This window comes from Scardinius erythrophthalmus (genome assembly GCF_964197995.2).
Source record: "Scardinius erythrophthalmus genome assembly, chromosome: 12".
Lineage (NCBI taxonomy): Eukaryota > Metazoa > Chordata > Actinopteri > Cypriniformes > Leuciscidae > Scardinius > Scardinius erythrophthalmus.
Window position 1 is genome coordinate 27,426,539 of NC_138232.1, and position 22,777 is coordinate 27,449,315.

A 22,777-nucleotide genomic window follows, 5' to 3' on the forward strand; every position below is an offset into this window, starting at 1 on the left:
CCAGAGTTAGATAAGTCCATACATACCTTTTTCATTTCTGTGCGTTCTGTAAGTGTTATTTGACGCACCCACCGCTAGCCTAGCTTAGCACAAAGACTGGATGTAAATGGATAAGGTAGCATACTAATCCCAATAAGTGACAAAATAATGCAAACATTTTCCTATTTACATGTTGTGATCTGTATAGTCACAGCGTGTACAAATAACAAGGCTATATGAGACAGAGACCATTTTTAATCGTATAAATACTGGGAACTATATTCTCACTAGGTGTAGGAGCACAGCTACTATGTGTCATGAGAGTAAGCAGGTGAGTAGCTAACATTGTGTAGAGCGAACGTGAGCGTCTCGCTTTTTAAACCCATCCAACATATCTAAACTGGGCACATTTTTTGACATGACGCAGCACCCACTCGCCACTGCTATATAGTAAGATTTTGAAAGACAAAATCCTCTGGCATTTAGTGATTATGATTTATTATAATTATTTTATATGATTATTATACCCTTTATCCATTGCACATAAGCAATGTATTGTAGTTTAACAACTGTTATTAAGCAATTAGTTTAAATAAATATATATAGATATGTATTAAGGATGGATTAATTATGGATCATTATGTAATATAAACACTCTAGAATAAATATGCTTTAGATAAAGCTTTAAAATGACTACATGAGCTTACAGGTTAAAATCTCTATATATTATCAACTATATAAACTAACTTAACAACTTCCAGTTGCACTGATATAGTAAGATATTTTTATCATCAGCAGTAGAGAGAATTGAATCCCCGAGAAGTGAATCCGAATCGCAGCGCCGCATGTTTCAAGGAATGTGATTGGCTGTTTGCTATTGATGTCACTTACTGATAAGCACACGCTCCATGAACTCAGGATTAAAGCCTGAGTTGATGGAGAAAGTTGGTGATCACTTTTGTGGTCCCCGAAACAAAGCCTGATTGGATTGGTTTAGATTTGTCAACTCAAAACTAATCCTGTAACCCTTAGTTTGTTCAATTACCATTATGGTACAGGCCCCAGGGGTGTCAAACTCAGCTCCTGGAGGGCCACAAATCTGCAGAGTTGAGTTCCAACCCTGTTGAAACATACATACCTGTAGTTCCCTTTCGTCATCAGGGAACTCCGACGCCTCGTCGGGGGAGTTCCCCTGACGAATTGGGATCACGCTAGGGAGACCAACTGCCTTCGAGTGAATTAAAACGAGCCAGTGAACATTAGCATGCAACATTTGCATTCCGCAGCCCGCCTACGAGTGCGGGTATAAAGGCGGAAGCAAGCGCATACACAAATGCTTTTTGCTTCGGAGCCGACAGGTTGTGTCCTCTCTGAGTGAATGAGCTTTAAGATTGTATCTTTCTTACGCTCTACGAGTCTGCTGTTTCGGGAGGGGATCTCTCTGTGTTGGTGAGACGGCGTTTCAGTGACCACGTGATTCCTGTCTGCCGGCTGCGTCTACACGCTGTTAATTCAAAAGCTGTTTTCACAGCTGGTAAACGGTTGAGTGCGCACAGCGGGCTTGCCGTTTCCCCGCTGTGTTGCCGCATTGGATCCCTGTGTGCTTCAGCACAATAAAGAGAGTACTTTCTTCCTGAAAGAGCAACACGAGTGAAGATCGCGTCCTTTTCAGGATGACGTTTCCCTCGTGTGTTTCTGGATGTGATCGTTTCCTGTCCTCATTGACGGCCGCGATCGCTGTTTCACATGCCTAATCAGTGTGTTGAAGCTGCGTTCGTGGGTGGTTCATGTTCTCTCATGAGTGCATGACCACGTCGGCACGTTGTTCGTCTCTCCCTTTTCGTAAGGGCTTGAGCCGTTCAGCATGCCGTGTGCCGTCGAGCTGCCGATTGACAGCGCGGGTTGTCCCTTACTTCATTGTACCCAAGAAAGGCGGTGGGTTATGGCCAATCCTGGACCTGCGAGTATTGAATCGGGCCCTGCACAAGCTCCCTTTCAAGATGCTCACGCAGAAACGCATTTTCGAATGCATCCGTCCCCGGGATTGGTTTGCAGCGATCGACCTGAAGGACGCGTACTTTCATGTCTCGATTCTTCCCCGACACAGACCATTTCTTCGGTTTGCTTTCGAGGGTCGAGCATATCAGTACAAGGTCCTACCCTTCGGGCTGGCCCTGTCGCCCCGTGTCTTCACGAAAGTCGCGGAGGCGGCCATTGTTCCCATGAGAGAACAAGGCGTTCGCATTCTCAACTATCTCGACGACTGGCTCATTCTGGCACACTCGCGAGATGTGTTGTGCGATCACAGGGACATGGTGCTCCAGCACCTCAGCCAGTAGGGGCTTCAGGTCAACTGGGAGAAGAGCAAACTCTGCCCCGTGCAGAAGATCTCTTATCTCGGTATGGAACTGGACTCGGTCACCCAGACTGCGCGCCTTACGGAGGAACGCGTCCAGTCGGTGCTCAACTGCCTCAAGTCTTTTCGAGGCAAGTCAGCGGTTCCACTGAAACAGTTTCAGAGGCTCCTGGGGCATATGGCAGCCGCAGTAACGCCGCTCGGTCTGTTGCATATGAGACCGCTCCATCACTGGCTTCGCGATCGAGTCCCGAGGTGGGCGTGGCAGAGCGGCACGTTCCGGGTCAAAGTCACCCCGCACTGACGCCAAACCTTCACCCCTTGGTCGGATCCTGTGTTTCTACGGGCCGGAGTGCCCCTAGTCCAGGTTTCCAGGCATGCTGTGGTGTTCACAGATGCTTCTGCCAAGGGTTGGGGGGCACGTACAAAGGGCATGCAGTCTCGGGTCTGTGGACGGGGCCCCAGCTGCATTGGCACATCAACTGCCTAGAGTTGCAAGCAGTACGCTTAGCCTTGTGTCGCCTCAAGGGGCTTCTCAAACACAAGCACGTACTGGTCCGTACGGACAGCACTGCGACCGTTGCGTACATCAACCGACAAGGTGGTCTGCGCTCCCGTCGTATGTTGCGACTCGCCTCCTATGGAGTCAGAAGCATCTGAGGTCGCTTTGTGCCGTTCATGTCCCAGGGGAGTTCAATTGTGTGGCTGACGAGCTTTCACGTCAGCCTCCCCTTCCGGGAGAATGGCGACTCCATCCCCAGGTGGTCCAGCTGATTTGGCGAATCTTCGGAGCCGCACAGGTAGACCTGTTTGCCTCTCCGGACACGACCCATTGCCAGTGGTATTACTCCCTGACTGAAGGAACTCTCGGCACGGATGCCCTGGCACACAGCTGGCCCCGGGACTTACGCAAATATGCGTTTCCCCCAGTGAGCCTTCTTGCACAGACCCTGTGCAAGGTCAGGGAGGACGAGGAGCAGGTCCTTTTGGTGGCCCCGTATTGGCCAACCCGGACTTGGTTCCCAGAACTCATGCTCCTCGCGACAGCCCCTCCTTGGCCGATTCCTCTGAGGAAGGACCTACTTTCTCAGAGACGGGGCACTCTGTGGCACCCGCGTCCAGACCTCTGGAAACTCCATGTCTGGTCCCTGGACAGGACGCGGAGGTTCTAGATGGCCTGCCACAGGCAGTGGTGGACACCATCTCTTCAGCTAGAGCCCCCTCTACGAGGCGCCTCTATGCTCTGAACTGGAACCTGTTCGTCGGCTGGTGTTCTTCCCACCGGGAGAACCCACGAACTTGCCCGATCAGAGTCGTGCTCTCCTTCCTACAACAGGGGTTGGAGCGAAGGCTGTCTCCCTCCACCCACAAGGTATATGTTGCCGCAATAGCCGCACATCACAATGTAGTTGAAGGTAAGTCCGTGGGGAAGCACGACCTGGTCATCAGATTCCTCAAGGGTGCTAGGAGGCTAAATCCACCTCGCGATTTGCACCCTGTACCCTCTTGGGACTTAACTTAAGTGCTTAGAGCGCTCCAAAGTCCTCCTTTTGAGCCTTTGACGACAGTTGAGCTTAATATCCTGTCCATTAAGACAGCGCTCCTGTTAGCATTGGCTTCCTTCAAGAGGGCAGGGGATCTGCAGGCTTTTTCGGTCGACGAATCGTGCCTAGAGTTCGGGCCTGGCCTTTCTCATGTTATATTGAGACCCCGGCTCGGATATGTGCCCAAGGTTCCTACCACTCCCTTCGCGGACCAAGTAGTGAACCTGCAAGCGCTGCCCCAGGAGGAGGCAGACCCAGCCCTAGCTTTTCTCTGTCCCGTCCGGGCTCTCCGGGTTTATATAGACAGAACGCAAAGCTTCAGGACCTCAGATCAGCTCTTTGTTTGTTATGGAGGCCAGCAGAAGGGGAAGGCTGTCTCCAAGCAGAGGTTAGCCCACTGGCTAGTGGATGCTATCACCAGGGCTTATGAGTCCCAGGGTGAGCCCTGCCCACCCAGGTTGCGGGCTCATTCCACTAGGACTGTTGCCGTTTCTTGGGCACTGGCACAAGGCACCTCGCTAACAGACATTTGTAGAGCCGCGGGCTGGGCGACACCGAACACGTTCGCTAGATTTTATAGCCTACGTGTGGAACCTGTTTCCTCCCGACTACTCGCTACGGCCAGTAATTAGAGGGAACAGGTGTGTCGGCTTGCGACGCCATTCCGTGAGCGGATACATGCGTCTTTTTGCTCCGTTGGTTACCCAGCAAACGGCTAACCTCGTGAGTTCCTCCATCACCCCCTCCAGTGCCAGGCGTTGCGGACCGCCGGCACCAGGTCTGCTACCTTCAGTAAGGAGTTGCTAGTAGACTGGGTGCCTTTTCCAGTGGTCCCTGCAGCAACCCATGATTGCCACGTGCAGTTTAGCCGTGTCTTCCCCTTGACAGACTTATTCTGTCGTCCCTGTTGAGTACGCTCCTCACTCCTCCGGACTGGGACTACCTTCAAGGACTGCCATATGTTTCACTACCCTATGTGGTTAGTAAATGTGTGTATTTGAGGGCCTTCCTCTAGGCTGCCTCAGCTTCCGCAGCGTTCCCCCCAATTATTATTTTTCTTGGGGACGGGCACGCTTTCCCAGTGTTATCCAATATCCACTGATTGGGTCTTGCGGAACAGCAGTGTGATTACCTAGCTAGCTCCCGCAAAATTTCTGGAAACTGCTGCAGGGCTGTAGCTTAGCTGGGCGCTGGAAGGGGCCAGCACCATGGCGTTTTGGTAGGGATCCCAATTCGTCAGGGGAACTCCCCAGACGAGGCGTCGGAGTTCCCTGATGACGAAAGGGAACGTCTCGGTTACATATGGTAACACTCGTTCCCTGAGTCCAGGGAATGGAGACGCCTCGTCCCGTCGCCATGCTGCTGTACCTTCGCGGAGGACTGGACACCGTCCGGCTCCTCAGCGAAAAGCATTTGTGTATGCGCTTGCTTCCGCCTTTATACCCGCACTCGTAGGAGGGCTGCGGAATGCAAATGTTGCATGCCAATGTTCATTGGCTCGTTTTAATTCACTCGAAGGCAGTTGGTCTCCCTAGCGTGATCCCAATTCGTCAGGGGAACTCCCCCGACGAGGCGTCTCCGTTCCCTGGACTCAGGGAACGAGGGTTACCATACGTAACCGAGACGTTTTCAAATAACCCTGAAGGGCTGGATCAGGCAAGTTTAATTTAGGTTAAAGTTAAAGTCTGCAGGGCTGTGGAGTTTGACGCCCCTGGATAAACAGTATATATTAATTATCAGTGCCGCAGTTTTGGATCTAGTATTGATACATATCTCCTGTTTTTTAATGTATCTGGTGAGTGAGATGCTATTCCTTCTATGATCAGAGACAAAAGAACAATTCATAACTGTTATAAATTAATAAATGTTAACATTTCACAACATATAAATTCAGTTAAATAAACTCTGCAGTCTCAGGTACTGATTTATTCTCTGGGTTGAGCAAAATATATGAACTAAATATGTCTTATATACTGTATGGTGTATAACCTGTAAAAAGTCTCCAGTGTTCTGTGCGACTCCATGAAGGGCATAAAGCAGAGCCAAAGTGCTGAGCACAGAGTGGACAGCCGTATCCCCAATCTCACTCAGTTTAGCAGCAAACAGCTTCACTACCACATAATGACAATGAGCCTGTGGAGAGAGAATGAAAAGGAATTAGTCAAAAACAAAATCTTTAAAACAATCATTTCTGCAACGCTGAATCTGTACAAATCATCTATTATGAAATGATTTAATGGGTTTTGTATACTGAAACAATTCATAACTGAATTTGTTTTAACAGAGGGGTGACCAATCCTGGTCCTGGAGGGACCAACAACTTGTCTTAACATGCCTGCCTGGAAGAGTAGGGCTGGTCAATTGAAACTGAGGGAGCACAAATCAATCAGATTCCCCTTTAGCCCCCTCATGGTTTATGACCAAAGCTTTCTATTGAAGAACATTAGACTGTTAAGATGCCTCAGAAGCTGTTTGAGATCAACAAGTCAGCTGCCTAAGCTTTCGGGCACAGCCCATGTCGTGAAGACCTCTATCTTGGTTCAGGTTTGTTTAATTGGGGTTGGAACTAAATCCAGCAGGACAGTGGCCCTCCAGGACCAAGACTGGACACCCTAGTGTTTATATTATTACTCAGAGGTTGTTTTTAAGAAGCCTCACATCAGATGCTCGGACTAGATCAATAGAACTGTTGTTCCAGGCATCCTCATTGCTCTTGCTGTGCTGTAGCTCTGCCTGGAGGTTCTTAGCTGCCATTTCAACTAACCTGTGAGCATTTTTCAAAAACATTCTCAGTCACTGCAAAAATTCTATGTGAGCAAGTTTTTAATAGCACTGTTATCTATGGCACATTTTACAACCTGCCATAATATACCACAAAATCTATTACAATCTATTATACGTTTTTCTGGAACCCACTTACTTCAAAGCTCTGAATTTGTATGCCTCCACAAGGCTGGCCAGGTCATTAATACTGACAACAGTGGGACGGGAGGACACAGAATGGGGCTGTATTCTGTTCTGAGGTTCATTCAGGTAAGAAACAATGCCCGTCAACTGCTGTCCTGCCCGTGCTTGTTTGTAGCTCTTCACCAAATACCTAATTAACAGAAGACATGTCAGGTAATTAAAGTTGTACAAATAAATTATTTCATTGAGATACATGGTAAATCATCTCACTGAATATTGTGAATAACTTTAACTTTGAACTATTTTAAAATCAATTTAAAAACACTCGGAAACTGAAAACAAATTATCTATACGTATACATAACATAACACTATACTGTACATAGATATTATATGCATAATAAAAAAAAAATTCAGCCAATTATTTCTCAACAGGATGTCTGTAAAAAATTGCATGATAAAATTTGTGAATTCGGATGTTAACGGCACTTGTTTCTTTAACCTCTGGCAGTTTAGGATTTGTACCTTTTTAGGTAACATTTAAAGTTATTCACTGGAATAGGAAATGAAAATGAAAACTGCTTAAACAAGTCTTGTAAGCAAGTGTTCAGTATGTGTTTTATGGCTTTACATCAGTGTCTTAAAACTTGATTTTCTCCCAAAATACAAACTTTTACATTTGGCACACATATATTATTGTAGAACAGTTTGTACTGTATACAGTGTAATCAGACTTTAGCAATTAGAAATGGTAGTAACTAAAATAAGCACAAATATCAGGGCATGTAAAAACATCTCTGGGACCCAAAATACCTCAGACCCCAGATAGTTAACTGCCAAAAAATAAAAAATTAAGGCATTTTAGATTTAGATTTCTCTGATTTTGTGTTGTAGGACACCATTAGATATTTTTAAGTGTTTCCTTTGTTCCCCATTGTTCCAGTGTTTCACAGTTGCGAGAAGTGAATTAAACTGAAGCTCTTCATGTTCCGTGTGATTGGCTGTTTGCCGCACGTCACACTTTCAGGTGCACACGCTTTAGAGTTAATTAACTCTGGATCAAACCTGAGTTGACAGAACATTTATACCAAGCTTTGTGAGACCACTAAACCTGATCCCAAACCAGGTTGGATTTATCTAGACTTGTGAACTCTTATCTAGACTTGACAACTCTAAAGGATCGATTGCTCCTGTCTGCCTCGCTGCCTGCTGTGAGTGTGTTTGTTTGATTCGGTGCGATAAGCTCCGTCTTAGCCATATTTTCTAAAGGATCGATTGCTCCTGTCTGCCTCGCTGCCTGCTGTGAGTGTGTTTGTTTGATTCGGTGCGATAAGCTCCGTCTTAGCCATATATTTCTTTGTTTTGAACCATCATTTTACTACCATTTCTAGTTGTTTATACTACTACATTTTACCCAACATCTCAGATTAACCTGACATCGCTAGCTTTTGTTATTAGTACTACTAGCACAAAACGCTAGTAATTCGCTAGCCTGTTAACGCGCCACCCGTGCGCTCAGCTATTTTATTTATTTATTTTTCTCTCGCGCGTCCGCGCCTTTGAGTTCATAAAAAGCTCAGGTGAGTAAGAATCACTCAACAAACACGGTGAGTAATGTCTTGTCCTGTTATTGTCACTTGCACTTCATGTCACATGTTTAGTATAGGCTTCTCTGTCGACAATATAGGATTTATATGTGATAAATGTAAGGAGACAGTTAGGTTGACAGAGAAGATTTCAGAATTAGAAACACGCATCCAAACTTTAATTGAGGATAGTAAGAGTGCTAGTGCTTTAGATGTTTTGGATGCGCATAGAATAGTGCACACTTTACATGAGTCGGTTCTGGCTGAAGTAGAGCCCGTGCAGCCGGGCAAATGGGTGACAGTGAGGGATCGCTCTAGTCGCGGATCTAAAAACCACTCTTCCGTTCCGATTACCATAACAAATCGATTTGCCCCGCTCAGTGAAACACCCACTGAGAATGATTGTGCCCTAGTTATTGGCGATTCTATTACACGGAACGTGAAAATAGAGACACCAACCACCATAGTCACATGTTTGCCGGGAGCCAGAGCGCCTGACATCAAAGCAAATTTAAAAGTGCTGGCTAATGCTAATCGTAAATTCTCTAAGATCATTATTCATGTCGGCACTAATGATGTTCGACTCCGCCAGTCGGAGATCACCAAAATTAATATTAAAGAGGTGTGTGAACTTGCAAGTACGATGTCAAGGACTGTAATTTGCTCTGGCCCCCTTCCTGTTCGCAGGAGTGATGAGATAGTTAGTAGATTGTGTTCGCTTAACGGTTGGCTGTCTAAGTGGTGTCCGCTTAATAATATAGAATTCATAGACAATTGGAAAAGTTTTTGGGGCAAACCTGACCTGTTGAAAAGAGATGGTATTCATCCCTCCTGGGATGGTGCTGCTCTTCTCTCTAGTAATATGGCTCATAGTCTTAGAGCTCAAACATGACAATCTGGGGCTCAGGTCAGGAAGCAGACAGACTGGCTAAACCGACTGGCTGCTAGCGGCCTCTCGTCACCAAGGTCAGATAAATCCCATCACATAGAGCCTCTTTCACCTAGCTATCATCATATAGAGACTGTGTCTGTTCCCCGAATTTGGAAATCCAAAAAACGTTTAAACCCAACTAAGGTTAAAAATTTAATTGATGTTCAACAAATAAAAAACAGCTATAATACAGATGAGCAAATGCTAAAGCTTGGGTTGCTGAATATTCGATCGCTTACTTCAAAAGCACTCATTGTTGATGATATGATTTCAGATAATAACCTAGATGTGCTGTGTTTGACAGAAACCTGGCTAAAACCAAACGATTACATTACTTTAAATGAATCAACCCCGCAAGATTACTGTTATAAACATGAGCCTCGTCTGAAACGCAAAGGGGGTGGTGTTGCTGTAATCTATAGTAATAGTTTCAAAACCACTAAGAAATCAAGTTTTAAATATAATTCTTTTGAAGCATTGGTGCTTAATGTAAAAATATATAGTGTAAACGATAAATCACGTTTGAGATTTGTGCTGGCTACTGTATACAGGCCACCAGGGCACCATACAGACTTTATCAAAGAATTTGCGGACTTTCTATCAGAATTAATATTGACTGCAGATAAAGTACTAATTGTTGGTGATTTTAATATACACATCGATAATGAAAAAGATGCATTGGGATTGGCATTTAAAGACATTGTAAATTCAATTGGAGTTAGACAACACGTGTCAGGACCTACTCATCGTCGTAATCATACTCTAGATCTAATATTATCACGCGGAATAGATGTGGATGCCGTTGAAATTCTGCAGCAGAGCGATGACATCTCAGATCATTATCTAGTCTCGTGTAATTTGCATTTAGCCAAGGCTGCAAAGCCGACTCCGTGTTTCAAATATGTGAGACCTATCACTTCTGCTACTAAAGATTGCTTTATTAATAATCTTCCTAATCAGTTTCATCATCTCAGCATCTCAGATAGCTTAGAAGAACTAGATATTACAACAGAAACGTTTAACTCTCTCTTTTCCAGCACTTTAGACACAGTTGCTCCGTTGCGCTTAAAGAAGATTAAAGAAAATAGTCCAACGCCGTGGTACAACGAGCACACTCGGGCCCTTAAGAGAGCAGCCAGAAAAATGGAGCGCAACTGGAAGAAAACAAAACTAGAGGTATTTCGCATTTCATGGAAAGAGAGCTCAATTACTTACAGAGAGGCTTTAAAAGCTGCTAGATCTGCTTATTTTTCAACCCTATTAGAAGAAAATAAACATAATCCTAGGTATTTATTTGAAACGGTGGCTAAACTAACGAAAAATAAAGCTTCAAGCACCGAAGTTTCCAAGCAACACAGCAGTAATGACTTTATGAACTTCTTCACTTATAAGATTGATAATATCAGGGACAAAATTATAACTATGCAACCGTCTACTACAGTATCGCATCAGGCAGTGCATTGTAGTCTCCCTGAGGAAAAATTTGATTCATTCGTTGCTATAGGAGAGGAAGAATTTACTAAACTCATTAAATCATCTAAATCTACAACATGTATGTTAGACCCTATACCGACTAAGCTACTGAAAGAAATACTTCCAGAGGTCATAGATCCTCTTCTTAATATCATTAATTCGTCTTTGTCTCTAGGATACGTACCAAAAAACTTTAAGCTGGCTTTGATTAAACCGCTTGTTAAAAAAACGCAACTTGATCCTTCAGAATTAGTCAATTACAGGCCGATCTCGAATCTACCTTTTCTGTCAAAGATATTAGAAAAGGCAGTATCCTCACAACTGTGTTCCTTTCTTGAAAGAAATGATATCTGCGAGGATTTCCAGTCCGGATTTAGACCGTACCATAGTACCGAAACAGCTCTCGTTAGAGTCACAAATGATTTGCTCTTATCATCCGATCGTGGTTGTATCTCTCTATTAGTGTTACTCGATCTTAGCGCTGCATTTGACACCATCGACCACACCGTTCTTTTAAATAGATTAGAACATTATGTTGGCATTACAGGAAATGCACTAGCATGGTTTAAATCATACTTATCTGACCGTTATCAGTTTGTAGCAGTAAATGATGAGATGTCTCATCGATCACAGGCTAAGTATGGCGTACCACAAGGCTCAGTATTAGGACCGCTGCTGTTCACTCTGTACATGCTACCCTTAGGAGATATCATTAGGAAACATGGAATTAGCTTTCACTGTTATGCTGACGATACTCAGCTCTATATTTCTTCAAAACCTAACGAAACTTATCAATTCACAAAATTAACGGAATGCATAGCGGATATAAAAAATTGGATGACTTGTAATTTCCTACTTCTAAATTCTGAAAAAACAGAGTTTCTAATTATTGGACAAAAAACTTCCTCACGTAATAACCTAGAATACTGTCTAACACTTGATGGCTGCTCTGTTAAGTCTTCGTCGTTGGTTAGGAACCTGGGTGTGCTCTTTGATACCAATCTTTCATTTGAAAGTCATGTGTCTAGTATCTGTAAAACTGCATTTTTCCATCTTAAAAATATATCTAAATTACGTCATATGCTCTCATTGACAAATGCGGAACAATTAGTTCATGCGTTCATGACCTCAAGGCTAGATTATTGTAATGCTCTACTGGGTGGTTGCCCTGCACGCTTAATAAACAAACTACAGCTGGTCCAAAACGCAGCAGCTCGAGTTCTTACCAGAACCAGGAAGTATGACCATATTAGCCCAGTTCTGTCAAAACTGCACTGGCTCCCTATTAAACATCGCATAAATTTTAAAATATTGCTGATTACTTACAAAGCACTGAATGGTTTAGCTCCGCAGTACTTGAGCGAGCTCTTAACGCATTATAGTCCGTCACGTCTATTACGATCTCAAAATTCCGGCCAGTTGATTATACCTAGAATATCTAAATCCACTGCTGGCGGTAGATCCTTTTCCTATTTAGCACCAAAACTCTGGAACAGTCTTCCTACCATTGTCCGGGAAGCAGACACACTCTGTCAGTTCAAAGCCAGATTAAAGACACATCTCTTTGACCTAGCTTTCACATAATACATTATAGACTTCTATAATTTAATGTTATGCTGCATAGATTAGGTCAGCCGGAACCGGGAACACTTCCCAAAAATCCTGATGTACTCGTTACATCATGAGAAGAATGGCATCTACGCTAATTTTAGTGTCTGTGTTTATCCCAAGGTTTTTCCTGCAGCCTGCCGGATCCAGGCCGTATCCAGATCTGACGAAGGACCTTCACCTGGACCGATGACAACGCAGTGCTGAAGTGCCAACTAGTCTCTCCCTATGGAGGATCCCACTACCACTCTACAGATAAGGCGTTGTCGGGAAAATTCGTCTTGCGGTCCTACCCCAAAGCAACAAATAAAATAAAATTCCTTATCAAAATTTATAAGGAAAGACAAGTATTTTGTTTAGGCTTGGCTTGTAGGGAATTCCAAACCTGCGTATATTCTAACGCACATAACTATAGAACCCATTCTAAATGCGCATGTGAACGCCATCAGCGTTTCTCACAGGTTCGCGTTTAAAGTCTGTGTAGAGAGAATGGTGTCGTCTTAGCGGCCCCTAATTTAATAACAAATGATCATTGCGACGGAACCAAATCAATTAAAACTAACTTTAGATGGAAATAACTTAACTCTGCTGTAAAGCCGAAACAATCTCTGTTACCTTAAATTATACGCTTATCTCTGTAAAGCTGCTTTGAGACAATCTACATTGTTAAAAGCGCTATATAAATGAAGATGACTTGACTTGACTAAACCTACTCTGAAACTTTCCAGCCATCTTGTTAGTATTTTGTAGTCTTGTGACTCTGTTATTTTTCATGTCTCTACATTCAGTCAATATGTGGAAAGTTAGAACTTTATTCTTGCCTAGATGGTCTAGTATTGTTTCATGTTGGATTTTTCTGCGTTTATGGTTGTAGATTCCTTCCCTGCCTAAAGTCTCTTTAGTGTTCCCATTTTGGACTATTCTCTGTCTATGATTCTACACTTCCTGTGTTGCGAACTGTTTCACCTCTTGCCAAGTCCTGTGATCTTCCCACTGTCTCTCTGTCAGCTAGCCCTGTTGATTCCTATGTTGCCAGGCTCACTGGGCTTCCATGCTGACAGATTACATCAATCTGTATGGAGATCAGCTCCTTGCCTACTCGCCCCTAACAGACACTACTACTCTCTCAAGCTTTCATCACTGCATATCCCTTGAGTGGACAACCCATTCCATGACCCTACAGTGTATGGAAACTTATGGGTAGCAAATTTCAATTGGAAATGTAATATGCAAAATGACAATGCAATATGTAAAATGGCAATGCATTTCTGTATTTAAATTTAAATTTTCCAATACATTTGTGCAACGTTTGGTGCAAAATGAAAATGAAAATTCAATTATATAATTTACATTTGCCATTTCATAGTTTTAATATGTAAATTGAATACATATTTTAACGCTTTATAAGTTGCAAAATTAAAATGAAAATGTATTACAGAAATAATTAGATATGTTTAACATGTTCAAGCAAAAATTGTAATTTAAATGTTATTTTTTCTTAATTGCATTTACACTCACAGTTAAGACACTTGCGATTGCATTTCCATTAAGTGTCCCGCAATGAATGTAGCAAAATTCAATGTGCAATTTGAAAATGCATTCTCAGTCGATCACGTGCCCGCCCCGCCCTGTCAATCACTGTGTGAAGGCAGGGCTTGGCAACAGGTAAACATACGCTATGTGTTGGAAGAAAACACGGCGGCGACAGAGCTGATACGAGCGTTACATTCATTAGCAGATGAAGTGGAGCATGGACAGAGAAATGGTAGTGTTTCAGAAGATTATTACGCGTCTGCAGGTGGTAGAACCAGTACGATGTTGGACCGTCTGGGTCTGGGAGAATGTTCTGCCTTATCAGGCGTCAACATTATGCTGAGCTGCTGTTTTCTGATGCTGGACTGTGTTGATGGTTTCGTTTTAAATAAAATATTCTCATTGTCTGATACATGCTTATCTTTATTCTTATTACTATTAACTTTAATACCCAACAATGTTGGAGATCCTATAGTTCCTTTCGAGAGTACTCCAGTGTTGCGTAAGCCTTAGCTTACGCTACGGGAAAACCCCTTTTCTCGAGAAGATTGAAGCCAAAAATGATCCTTTTATTTTTCTTTAATTTAAAACGCACTTGCAGTAAGCAGACCTAAGCGAGACAGCTCGCACGCTTATTGGCTGCTCTGCGGCAACTGCTGCAACCTATGGAGAGGCAGCTGTGACATCCGAACATGTGACATGCGAACCACGCGTCACAGCCCGCCAAAATGGGCATGGCTCATGGCTATATTAAGCCGAGACACCCGAGGTTGCCCTTTGAGTTCATCTCCTTTAGCGAATGATCCTCTTCGCTGACTCTGGAAGAAGCCTCGCGCCGTCAAACAGCACTTCAGCGGGACGAGCTACTGCACTGCAGGACTGAGGAAGCTGGCTTCGGACACTCTCCCTACGCCGCCTTCAGCTGCCGTCTCCCGCTGCGCCATCCGGCGCGCATATATCCTTTGAAAGCTTCCGTGTGTGTCGCCATTGCGTTCACACACGTTCTAAAAGAGTAAATTAACGGGCGTTGTTTCAAATGCCCCGCCTCACCTGCGGTTCGTGCCGAGCCCCCCTCACAGCTGGAGACCACCACATTCTATGCGTTTCCTGCCTGGGGAAGGACCACGCCGACCTTGCGCTCTCTAAAGGCAGCTGAGTGCGATGAGATGGCTTTATTGACCCTGCGGGCTCGAGTAGCTGTTTTCGGCGAGGGCACCACACTTCCATAAGAAGCGTCGCTCTCAGAGAGCACCGGAGACTTCAACACGCGAGCTCACGCCGGTGGGATCCCCGCGTGAGTGGCCGTGTTCAAATTAAAAAATAATTAGGAAGCGTTTGAGAAGCTGGACATCTTGTTGGTTTTATACAAATTACTTAAACAGAGAATATTTGTTTTCAGTTTGAATCCGATCATTTAAAAGTACACACTTAAATGTTTATAAAGGTATATGGCTCATAAATGTGTCAAATGTAAACTCCTCGCTCACTGACTTGCCCTCTCCTGTCTTCTTCACTGATGGTCAGCGCCCGGCTGTTTCCGCTATCGCTCCCATCACTTTCGGTGGACCAGACGGTGACGATGCTAACGAGGACAGCTGTTCTCTCGCCACCTTGGGAAGCGAGGAATGGTAGGGCTCCATTCCGGACCCCGCCCCCTCAACCCAGGCTAGTACCAGCGGGGTGAGAGCCAGTGTGGACGCGGAGCTTATCCGCCTGCTGACAAAGGCCGTGGAAGACCTCGGCCTCGAGTGGTCTCCACCCGACGAACCAGCACGCAACAGGCTCGACGAATGGTTTCTGCAGGGGTGCCGCCAGACCCCTCAGCAAAGGCCCGCCCGTTTCTTCCGGAACTCCATGACAAGCTAACAAAATCATGGAAGGCGCCGTTTTCCGGCAGGTTGAAAACTTCAGTCTCCTCGAGGCTCTCCGTTGTTGACGGCGCCCAGGAAAAAGGCTACCAGCATCTTCCCCCTATCGAAGAAGCTGTGTCCTGTGTCCACACACCTTTGTCCGCCCTCCGCTGGATGGCAGTCTAAGGCCGCTCACCCCTCAAAAGCCTGTCGAACTACGTCAGCTCTCACCAGTCGCGCCTACGCTGCCGCCGGTCAAGCTGCATCAGCACTACACACGATGGCGGTGCTTCAAGTGTTTCAGGCCAACCTTCTCCGTACTATGGACGAGGTCGGTCCGGACCCAGAGGCGTTTAGAGACCTGCGCAGCGCAACTGACCTAGCCCTGTGAGCAACGAAAACCACCGCTCAGGCTATCGGCAGAAACATGGCTGTTCTCACCGACATGGAGCGCCATCTGTGGCTAACGCTAACAGATATGAAGGACGCGGGCAGATCCTCCTTCCTGGACTTGCCGATCTCGCCATCCGGTCTGTTTGGCCCGTCTGTCAAGGGCTTCGCGGAGCGTTTCACCGAAGCTCAGAAAGCGTCACAGGCTATGCAACACTTTCTTCCCAAGCGCTCGAGTTCTGCATCAGGCCACTCTAAGAAGCAGCCACCTGCCCAGACCTCAAAGCCGCCGCCGCCTCCACCGCCAGCTTTCCAGCGCCATCCGCCTGCTGAAGCTCGCCATCGCTTGCGCTCATCGAGCCGTCGCAGACACCCTCCCCCACGGGGACCAAGGCCAAGGATTGTGCTAAACAGTTCCCGCATCAGAGGCGACTGGAGATGTTTATATTGCAGTACACGAGCCTGTTACACAACATGCACGCCTGCACACAAACAGCGTTTTTACGGCGACCCATATAAATCTCAAAAAGAGCAAAATGTCCGTCTTTTATCCGGCTCACGCCGACTGTGTTTTAAATGTAGGAACTGTGCCCACTATTCAGTGCTCACCCCTACTCATAAACACTGCCCGTTCAGTGTCACACACACACTTAGAGCTCCCATTAATAAAACACTTCCCCACTCTTGCGGCGAGTGTATCATGTGTAAACCAGGCTCCCGTAACTCAATGCGCACCTCCACATATAAGCGCTGTATGTACAGTGTCACAAGCACGAGTCAATCAGGTCACCGGATCCCGAGTACACAGCGATCCGAGCCTAGACACCATTCTACCCCTAGCCATGCATGCAAAAGCATGGGAAATAATCCTGGGTGTGTCAGAATGGGTGTTAAACATAATAAAGCGAGGCTACTCGCTGCAGTTCGCTCGCAGACCCCCGCGCTTTCGAGCCGTGGTCGAAACTACGGTGAAAAGCGAAGTAGCACATCTACTACGAGACAGCGAAACTGCTGAGAAAAGGGGCTATAGAAACCATTCCTCTAACACAGAGCGAGTCGGGTTTTTACAGTCGTTATTTTCTCGTTCCAAAGAAGGATGGTGGTCTCCGACCCATCCTAGACCTCAGACATTTGAACAAAGCGCTTAGCGGCGATCGTTCAAAATGCTGACGACCAAACAAATCCTCGCGCAAATTCGCCCGGGGACTGATTTATATCAGTGGATCTGAAAGACGCGTATTTTCAGATACAAATAGCGCACCGTCACAGGCCATTCTTGAGATTCGCCTTCGAGGGTCGAGCTTATCATTAGTGGTCGACCGATATATCGCCAAGGCCGATATATATCTACCGATATTTGGCATTTTTGAAATATCGGCATCGGCCGATAAGTTTTTCTGATTGGCCGATGTGTTGAAAGCGGGACTTTTATTTTGACGGCGCTCCAGACTTTTATTTTGACGGGCGGCGCTGAGAACACCAGCGCCAGAAGAGAACGGCAACGGCAGCTCCTCAGATGATGTCAGATCAAACAGCGCTCACTCACATTCTCCGTCTTCATTAATTTACGATCTCTGTCAGTCATATCTAATACTTTGTTAGACAGAACTGGTAAACAAAGTAAGTAAATGGTAACTTATGCGAAGTAAGTAAAGCGTTTGCTTTTATATTATTTGTAACAGAAAAGGCAAACAATCAGGCTAAAATTCTTTCTCATTTGCCGTCAACATTCAGCAAATGCGCATATATATTTAAACATATCTCTGAATATCTAATAAACATTTAATTTCACAAACCTTGCATATTTAATTGAATCCAATATCTTGTGAAGTGTGCATTACTGTCTGCGAGTGACGGTCGGTCCGTGCGAAGTGAGTGAATGTGAACAGAAGATAAGCTTCAGAAGACGCGATCGAAAAACTTTAAATCCTTCATTTTAAAATATGCTGATATTGCCAACTGTGTCATATTCATATCGTTTTCACTGTGCTATATGTAAAATTAGCGTTACCTTGCCTTTATTTGAAAATATATGATTACCAGCACGAAATTACCAGATTACTGAGTGCCCTGTTACAGTGTTTACATACTTTTTATTCACATATTCATATATTTCTAAACAATTACTTTGTGAAAAATACTGTAATAGGATTGCAAATTTAAGAAGTTGCCATCTAAAGTATAAAAGCATGTTTATTTAAAAAATTTGCTTTATAATTTATTTATAATTTATTAAATATTGATTAAAATAAATATATAAAAAAAATATCGGCTTTATATCGGCCATCGGCCACCCTGCTTTTAAAGGCATCGGCATCGGCCATCAAAAAAACAATATCGGTCGACCACTACTTATCAGTACACTGTCCTGCCATTCGGCCTGTCTTTAGCACCTCGTACGTTCACGAAGTGCATGGACATGGCGCTCGCTCCCCTGAGACAACAGGGCATGCGAATACTGAACTATTTAGATGACTGGCTAATTCTAGCTCAGTCAGAGACAGAACTGGTGACTCACAAAGTTTTGCTACTCAGTCATTTAGAGAATCTGGGTCTCAGAATTAATTGGACCAAGAGTTCACTGTTACCCAGCCAGAAAATTTCTTTTCTGGGAACAGAAATAGACTCTGTGTCAATGAAAGCGCGGCTTACGTCACAGCACGCGTTCTCCATCCAGCGCCTAGCAGCGTCATTCAAGGCTGGCAATGTCACTCCTCTCAAAATGTTTCAGAGGATTCTGGACCGCATGGCCTCGGCTGAAGCGTCTGCTACAAATGCGCCCCCTCCAGTACTGGCTGAAGTCCGAAATCCGGAGTCCCGAGTCCCAAATCCCGTCTCGCGCGTGGACCTCAGGTCACTTTCGTCTCAGGGTAACCCAGGGCTGTATCGAAGCCCTGTAACATTGGAAGGCGGCCGACTGGTACCAGTCAGGTGTCAACATGGGGACGGTCTCAAAGCTAAAAGTAGTCTCGACAGATGCTTCCAACCTTGGTTGGGGTGCCCTGTACGAGGCAACGTTCCCCCAGGGGAATGGTCCCTTCACCCTCAGGTGGTTCAGTTGGTATGGAGCACCTTTGGCAGGGCAGAGGTCAACCTCTTTGCCTCAGAAGACAACGCTCATTGCCCAAGAGCAGGGATGCACTGGCCCACGACTGGCCCAGTCGCCCGCTCTATGCGTTCCCACCGATCTCGTTGTTACCACAGGTTATCAAACGGATCAGGGAGAGCAAGTGCGCTGTGCTCCTAGTAACTCCGCTTTGGAGGAGCCAAGTGTGGTTCCCGGAGCTGATGCAGCTACTGGGGACAGCCCCGTGGCCGATCCCAGTGAGGAGGGACCTCCTCTCTCAGGCCAAGGGGACGATCTGGCATCCCCATCCCGAGCTGTGGGCCCTGCATGTATGGGCCCTCAATGGGTACCCGTTTACCTCCCAAAGGGAGTGTTAAACACTATCACAAAGGCTAGAGCGCCCTCTACTAGGCAGCTATACGCCTTGAAATGGTCAGTGTTCTCTAGCTGGTGCTCAGCACGGAACATGGAACCACGATGCTTTGGAGTAACGGAGGTACTCTCCTTCGTCCAAGAGCTTTTGGATGCGGGTAGATCCCTCTCCACGCTCAAAGTATACGTGTCGGCTATAGCGGTGTTTCTAGTGCCTGTGTCTGGTCAGTCACTGGGGAAAAACGACCTAGTCGTCCGCTTCCTCAGAGAGGCAAGGAGGTTAAACCCTCCTCGACCTCCTTCGGGTTCCCATCTGGGACCTTTCCACGGTCCTAGAGGCCATGAAAGATGACCCATTTGAACCAATGCAGTCTGTAGATTTGAAATATCTCTCACTCAAAACTGTCTTCCTGATGGCTCTCGCCTCAGTCAAGCGTGTGGGTGACCTGCATGCGCTCTCCGTGAGCGCTACCTGTCTTGAGTTTGGGCCTAATGATTCTAAAGTCATCCTCAAACCAAAACACGGGTATGTTCCTAAGGTACTTGCCACTCCGTTCAGAGTGCAAGTTATTTCTCTGTCTGCTCTCCCTATTACTGATGTCAAGAGAGATGCAAATTTTTCTCTGTCCTGTCAGGGCTCTGAGCATTTATGTGGAGCGTTCTGCTGCTTTCAGACAATAAGACCAGCTCTTTGTATCCTTTGGTGGCCGCACTAAAGGTCTGGCCACCACAAAACAGAGCCTTTCACGTTGGATAGTCGATGCTATTTCTTTAGCTTATGCGTCCAAGGGCCTCTGTTGCCCCCTGGGCGTCAGAGCTCACTCCACAAGAGGCATGGCCTCGTCCTGGGCTTGGTCCAGTGGGATTTCACTGCAGGATATTTGTATGTCGGCAGGCTGGGCCTCTCCGTCTACATTTATCAGGTTCTATAACCTGGAAGTTCCCGCTTTACAGGCTAGACTGTTATCGGTTTAGCAATGCCACTTACAGTTACCTTGCCTGACTTAGGTCTGCATTAACTGTGCTATAATGTGTTAAGCATCCCTCACATGCTTCCATTAGGCTCACCATTACGTTCGGCCCGAATATTCTGACTTACTCGTCTTATGAGCCCGGGGCATTTGCTAAGCTAAGGCTTACGCAACACGAGAGTACTCTCGAAAGGGAACGTCTCGGTTACTAACATAACCTCGGTTCCCTGAGATGAGGGAGCGAGTGTTGCGTAACCTTGCCATGCTTGTGCTTCAATCTGATATCGCTTCAGTCGATGAAACCAAAGGGCAACCTCGGGTGTGTAAGCTAAGGCTCACGCAACACTCATTCCCTCATCTCAGGGAACCGAGGTTACATTGGTAACCGAGACTTTTTTCCTTACAAATGTATAGGCCTATTACTCTGTGATCACATAATATGACAAAGCTCCGTTGGTATTCGGTATTAATAGCTACCTAAAAACGTGACCGCTCTTTATTTATAACTGACTAATGTTCAATAAAGTGACGAATGTGATGTGTGAAAACCTTAAAACTTGAAACACTCATATCACCAGTTGCCTTTATATTACTCCTTTCTGAACATTTGACCGATTTATGTACCTGCTAATTGTCCTCAATCTTCTCTCTCTTATGCTATGTACGCATTGCACAGTGGACTTTTTTCATCTGCACTACTGTCATACTTGTTGACGTTCTTGTATTATTATTATTATTGCTCAGATATTAGGATTGGTTCGCTTTGGGGTGGTGGTTCTGTCGTTGTGTACTCGCCCTTGTGTTGTTTCGGGCCTAAGTGAACTATTCCTTTAAATTCCCTATTCCTTTAAATTCTTTTTCCCATAATATCGCAGTCTTATAATCTATGCACTTAAATGACCTATCGGTTAGATACACTTTAATAAGGTACACTTTATTTATTTATTTATTTTTTAAATCTTAAAATACATTTGCTTGTGCCTTAATTATGTTGCTCAACAGAACCACATATATCTTATCCTTTTTCTTGATTTTGTATTGCCTTATTGTGTTTCACTGTAATTTGTAAATTTGCACTCCTGTGTTCTGTGTATTTATTATGTAACTCTATGTTGTCTAGCACATTTTTCGCCTTATCTTGGCTAGGTCGCCGTTGCAAATGAGAATTTGTTCTCAATCGGCCTACCTGGTAAAATAAAGGTAAAAGAAAAATAAAAAAAAATAAAAAGTGTGACCATCTCCATTTATGCAGCTGTATAATCATAAAATATGAGGCAGACATGCGAATCCCCTTTGTATTAATACACAGGGTCACGGAATCTGACGAGTCAAATTCATCGACCTAGCCTTTTTTGGGTGAATGTGGAGCAGGTCGAGGGCTGGTGACATCATCGTCTATAATTCAGTGTCTAATATTTTAAACAACGAAGCAGCACACGAAACTTTAACCGGCACAAACGATCGCACAAACAAACGAGACTATTTTGGGTGAATGTGGAGCAGTAGGGGGCTAAGTGACCTCAGAATGACCAATAAATATTATTTTAATATTTAAGAAACCGAAGCAGCACAAAATAAACGTTTATCGGCGCAAATTAGCAAAAACATATGAGACTATTTTGGGTGAATGTGGAGCAGGTCGGGGGGCTGGTGACATCATCGTCTATAATTCGGTCTAATATTTCAAAAACTGAAGCAGCACAAACAAAACCAGCATAAACCGAACGAGACTATTTTATTTGGAGCATGTGGCAGCCTGGGTGACATCAGAATGACCTATAAATATTATTTTACTATCTAAAAAACAGAAGCAGCACAAACAAACAAAAAATACAGCACAAACGAAGTAAAAACGATTGAGCCTATTTTGCCGACGTTTTGCATTGGGTTGGGGGCGGGGCCAACTTCACGCAGTGATTGACAGGGCGGGGCGGGCACGTGCTCAGAATGCATTTTCAAATTGCACATTGAATTTTGCTACATTCATTGCGGAACACTTAATGGAAATGCAGTCGGAAGTGTCTTAACTGTGAGTGTAAATGCAATTAAGAAAAAATAACATTTAAATTACAATTTTGCTACAGTTTTTGCTTGAACATGTTAAACATATCTAATCATTTCTGTAATACATTTTCATTTTAATTTTGCAACTTATAAAGCGTTAAAATATGTATTAAATTTACATATTAAAACTAGTGTATGAAATGGCAA

General features: G+C 44.9%; 1 protein-coding gene across 2 annotated transcripts in view; it reads right to left on the bottom strand.

Annotated features, from left to right (window-relative positions):
* Nucleotides 1-22,777, bottom strand: part of acox1 (acyl-CoA oxidase 1, palmitoyl) — a 37,471-nt gene that overhangs the window by 4,168 nt on the left and 10,526 nt on the right. For both annotated transcript variants that reach the window (XM_081381603.1, XM_081381602.1), the window contains exons 10-12: nucleotides 6,800-6,976; nucleotides 6,538-6,643; nucleotides 5,869-6,012 (exon numbers count right to left, since the gene is read on the bottom strand). In XM_081381603.1, coding sequence (XP_081237729.1) covers nucleotides 5,869-6,012; nucleotides 6,538-6,643; nucleotides 6,800-6,976 — 427 coding nt within the window. The remainder of the gene's footprint in view (nucleotides 1-5,868; nucleotides 6,013-6,537; nucleotides 6,644-6,799; nucleotides 6,977-22,777) is intronic.